General features: G+C 48.5%; 1 protein-coding gene across 1 annotated transcript; it reads right to left on the bottom strand.

The window, feature by feature from the left end:
- Window positions 1-1,746: 1,746 nt before the first annotated feature.
- On the bottom strand, window positions 1,747-4,609 carry PAQR3 (progestin and adipoQ receptor family member III; the record flags this gene model as incomplete). Its single annotated transcript, XM_009878542.1, has 4 exons — window positions 1,747-1,889; window positions 2,209-2,299; window positions 3,558-3,755; window positions 4,454-4,609. Coding segments are annotated over 4 exons (588 nt in total), but the record flags the coding sequence as incomplete, so codon positions are not given.
- Between the last annotated feature and the right edge of the window lie 758 nt (window positions 4,610-5,367).

Below are 5,367 nucleotides of genomic sequence, written 5' to 3'. Positions count from 1 at the left end.
AGGCTGGGGGAGCTGGGCTCGCTCAGCCCAGGGAGGAGGCAGCTTTGGGGGGCACCACGAGAAGCCAGCCTGTCCTCCTCTGGGTGCGCTGAATCCTGGCCAGGGAAAACTCTCCCAGAGAGGAGGGAGGCAACAACCTGGCATCGGCAAGGTCTGGCGATTCGTTAAGGGCTTGCAGGTAACGAGGGATGTCGTAGCAAGGGCAGTTCCGTTGTGTCCCAAACTGAAGTCCTTTGGCATCAGATTGTAACAGCATCTTTAGGTGGGCAGCAGAATCTCCAGACATCTCATGCTGACTAACTTCACGGAAGGCAGCGGCATTTGCTACCACTGCTCAGCTGAACTACAACCACAAGCAAGTTCTGCCCTATGGCATCCACTCAAATGCTCATGCTAACCCCAAAATCTGAAGAATTCCTACCACGTTAAAACCAAAAAAGTAGCACCCATCGAAATTCATCGCGCCGAGCTACAGCTGTGTAATAACCTGCGCGTTCCATGTCTCCTCAGCTTCGAGTTCCCAAAAGAGGGTTTCATCACAGGTTTTAAAACCCAAGGCAGCCTCTTTCCTGGGGAAAGCTTATGACAGTAAGTCATTTTCAGTATCAAAGTCTGCAAGCGCAGTGTGATACATCACACCTTCCAAGGCCAGAGTTCCGTGATGCGAGTCCCCAGGAGGTTTGTAACTGGGGCTGTCATTTCCTCCTGTTAAAGAAATGCAGCTTAAAAAAAATTCTTGGCAACTTGCAACACGGTAACAAGGACGGACACCCAGGCTTAGTAATACTCCTGAAATATTTTAGATAGCTCTTTCCAAACTTGAGGGATCTAGAGAAATTTCTTCAAGTAGTGGCACCACCCCTACTGGGGGAAGCAGTTTTAAAGGTGTAAAATGCAGACACAGCGATGCCGGATGATAAGTCACCTTATCTTACCAAGAAAAGGAAAACTGTTTGCCGAAAACAGTATAAGATTGCACTCAGTTCAGTTTTATACGTTACTGTGCTGATGCTGAAGATGTTTCTCAAAGACCCGAAGGATGCCATGCGCTGTACGGCTGAGACCAGGCCCCACAGTCGCCGGGGTCTGACAAGCACGCCAGCAGGAGCAGTTTCTTAATTATGCACTTAAACAAAACCCGAGAGCCTGGCATGTGAGCCCGATAGCTCTGCAAGGGCCCCACCTTCTGCTGTTTGTTTTTACTGAGAAAAAAAATTAAAAAATACACTGCTGTGATCCAAAAGGTGAATTTTGCAGCCAGCTTTCTGTCGTCCGCTGGAGGAGGACCTGTTTTGTTCTTGACTGCACAACAGGAACTGAGAAGAAAATGCATCTCAGATTCCAGGCAATACTGCAGGTTGTTTTTTTTTTCAAAATTCCCAATCCTTGTATGGTCCCAGGAAGCAGCTAACAGTCCAGGAGTCAAAAAGGAACTCCCTCAGTGCTTAACTTCATAGCTCAGCTCATTAGGTAAGGTCCAGGCCCTCCAAGACAGAAATCTCATCTCAGTGCCTCTGAAATACAGGGGGGAAACAAGTTTAGTCACTTCCTGTGCGCGCGAAATCATCAACTCTTACCCCATTTCCAAAAAGTCCATATCACTCCCTTGAACCCCAAACATTCTGTGAAGGCTGCTGCGGGACAAATCCTAACGCTCTCCGAAGCTTGTGCTGAGTTAAAAGCAGGACGATTTAACGTTCTACTCGTTAGAATCCCCAGCAGTACGGAAGCTGCCTGTACCTCCTCTCACAGGTCTGCGCCATGCTCGGGACAGGGCTTGCTGTGCCGGTACTGCATGATGTACACCGTGGACTGGTGCCACCAGTACAGCATCACCACTGCCAGGACGTGCCACACCTGGTGACTTGAGCCGAGGTAGTTTAACTGTCCTGCAGAGAAGGAAGAGGAGGCAAGTGGTTAAATCATTTCATTTGGCCATAACTCGTGCGATGCAGTTAGCAATCAGTTGCCTCCCAAGTGACAGTCTGCCCTCCGCTTGCTGGGAGGCAGGGAAAGCTCTTTAGGGAACTTCGTCTGAGGTTGTCTGCCCTTTTTTTTTTTTTTTTTTTTGGTTCAAAGCAAATGCACGCAACATTTTACTCCGTAGGAGAAAACTTCATGAGCAACATGGTCAGCGTGTTTTCTCACAGGAAGCTCAGGACCATGGTGCTGCAGGAAGCTTAAAACACCCGGAAGAGAATTTCCTACCTGGGAAGTATCTTTCTGGAACTTTGGAAATATAGAAGAGAAAAGCTACAGCAGCGATGAAGTACATGACAACTACACGCGGAGCAAACTCCTGCAAAAGAAAAGGAAGCTCTCCTGTTAGAAGATAAAAGCAGAAAAAAAGAAGGCGGCGTGACAAAACTGAATCTGACTTCACTGCCTGCGTTACCTTCGGGCACAACCCAAGGGGGAAGCGAATGCTAAAGTCTGGGGAAATCTCAGTGGGAACAATCTTGGTTTATCACAATCTCTGTTCTTTAGTACATGAGCTACGGAATGTTTCTGTGCAGCCTGCAGCCGACGTGACGTGTCAGTGGAAAGATCTCTTCTAATATACGGATCTCAAGCAGAACCGCCAGGGTAAGGGAGCTTGCTGCGCAAAATCTCATTTACCAGTTAGGGCAGCAGTTGCTAGAGCTCAAAGCCCCGGGAGTACTACGTACCCAAAGGTACATAATTGACCCACTCAGAAGCTGCTTTTTGTTTTCCTTAACAGAAAGTTTGGCTGCCAGAAGCGGAGCCTTTTTCTGGAGTATGGAAACCTCGTTCTGCTACGCCAGAAGAAACTAACCAAGGAACGACGGAGGCGGACAAGTACTGTTCATCTGATTTTCAGACAGCAGGTGTTAAGTGCCCCATCTAAAGACCACAAATATTTCTAAATATTCCCCTTCCACACTCAGCAGCAGCTCTGCACTGAACCCTTACGCCAGGTGACAGTCCTTCAGCGGGACCAGCCTACGGATGTGCGTGGTTATGGCCTGCTAGGAAAAAAAAAGCATTGTCCTGAGCACCATCAGGTCCCTGGGTGCTTGTGGTGATTTCTGGGGGTTTAATATTGGGGCACGCTTTCCTGGCTTCAGCTGTACCGCACTGCCTGGTTTTCAGTGCGTAATTCCAAGTGGTAAAATAAGAACAGGAAAGTAGTTCAGCAGCTTCACGCTGATGTTGAGGGTTGTGCAAGAGAGAGAGGGCTGAGCAGGCAAATGATTTTAGCTGCTGACCCAGGGACCAGAAGAGGAGGACGCCAATGAGACAATTAGTGGCCATCTCTGTGGGCTGCTCTGTCACCTGGGCAGGTGTGCTCGGTCACACTCGCTTCTCATGGTGCAGATTTCAGTTGGTAAAGCCGATTTAACCTCATCAGCCTGTGCGCTGCTTCCCCAGAAATGAAGCATTTGCAATTGGATTGTATCGTCACAGGAAGAATTTTGTGCTCAAAGCACTGTTAAGTCTCGCTGCTTCCCCCTCATTTCCCGAAGAGAAAGAGGCCTGAAGGAAGATGGCAACATGAAAGGCAATCTTACTTGTTTTTTTTTTTTATCTTTTACCTGTACAATCGAGGCACCAATACCGCCGTTGAGCCAAACCCAGTGGATAGTGGGAACAATTCCATATCCGGACACCGAGCAAAAGATGACGGAGCGCAGTCTCTGCCACTGTTGTGTGAGGTAACTGGGATGAATCTGAGCAAAAAATACTGCCAAGATCATTGCCAGCACAGTGATTAAATAGACCTGACGCCAGTACTGAGAAAAAAAGAAACAGAAGCAAGTTTGTGGGTTTTTCTCATCACATGTAAAAGTAAACTCAGGGTAGAAAGTTTACGTTGTTGAGTGTATGTTATGTCAAACCTCCTGTCCCTGCTGCGAGTGCAAACGATAGGGTTTGAATGAGTGGACTTGTATTTGTGCCTGGACAGCGAGGGGAAGGGGCTCTCGCTCAGGGATCCCTGGTTGAACGTCACTTATTCCAAGCAGTGCTTTCACCAGAACACATTAAAACATCTCTCTGCCCCCCCTGACTTGTTGGGACTACCTGATCACTGCCTCCACTGCAGGCTGGATGTAATCTAGGCCTGTGAAAGGAGCTAATTTTACTTGTCCTCTATTAGATGATGAGAAAATAAGCTTGCTTCTGTCCTATGTAAACAACCTCATGGGAAATGATGTTCACATCACATCCCACCATCAGCCTCATGCGTTTGACAAAGGTAGGAGCAGTAAAGTTTGCCCTTGATATAAATTTAAATATTTTCTGGAGGCCTGTGTGACTGACAGCTTGAAAGGAAAGCCTTGGTTTGCCTGTCCCTTCAGCAAGCCAAGTTCTGCTGGTGTCAGAGAGACCTCGTTTCACTTTCAACCTTTGTCCTCTGACTAACATTCTCTTTGGACACCCTGTGATGAACAGGAACTAAACATTACGTGAACAACTGCTTCGAACTTACGTTATTGCAATAAAATGCATAAAACACGCCCGACACATAGCAGCCCAGGATACCGATGGAAATTCCTGCATAATCTAAGGCCATCCATCGTCGGCTGGTCTTCTCTGAGCGGTGACAACAGAAAAGATGATATCCTACTGAGCAAAGCATGCAGACCTATACAAACGTTCAAATAAGGACGCATTAATTTCTAAGAAATGAACATGGAGCACAGCAAGCTTAAACTCTGGGGCTGAGCACATGTGATCAACCTCTTAGGTGTTTTGCAGGGCAACTCGGTGTAAGCAGTTATGATTCTTGCCAGTAAACAGCCGAAACTCACGAGCTTCTGTGGCAGAGGGAAAAAAGTAGAGGAAACTGGGCCAGGTGCGATAATCCCAAGTTGCACAGCTTCACCGAGCAGAGCCACTGAGTCCTAGACTGTGAGGCCAGGTGAGGAGCAGGACCAAGTCTTCAGGAGTACAGGGGGGATGATGATTTCTGCCGGCCCAACCACCCCAAGGGGAAATCAAAGCCAAAATCTGCCCTGCAATCAAGTTACTTTTCTGAGGGAGCGTGCAAGAAATCTAACTTCTACACGCAGCCTGCTGATTTGCGTGTAGGCTGGCATCAAATGTCTCCCCTGACATGTGCCCGTGTTTCTCTGCCACCCTCATGAGGAGCCTGGAGGGGCAGGACAGCAGTGCTTGCCAAGCCAGACAGGGCGTCTGCCCCCTTCTAGCTGTGCAAGGGCATCCTGCACTCCGGGGCGAATATCAGCAGCGCTCCTCAGCTCTTCAGTTTTTAGGGAGAGGGTGTTGTGCCGGAGGTTCAGTGCTCATGTGGTGACACACATGAAGTCGGCTGTGGAGGACAGATTTAATCTCCCACGGAAGCTCTTGCGCGGAGCTGGTGAAGGGTTGGCGCGTCAGCCG

Source organism: Apaloderma vittatum, unplaced genomic scaffold (assembly GCF_000703405.1).
Source record: "Apaloderma vittatum isolate BGI_N311 unplaced genomic scaffold, ASM70340v1 scaffold16591, whole genome shotgun sequence".
In the NCBI taxonomy this organism is placed as follows: domain Eukaryota; kingdom Metazoa; phylum Chordata; class Aves; order Trogoniformes; family Trogonidae; genus Apaloderma; species Apaloderma vittatum.
Note: the sequence above shows the minus strand (reverse complement) of the source record. Positions and strands in the feature narration are given on the sequence as shown.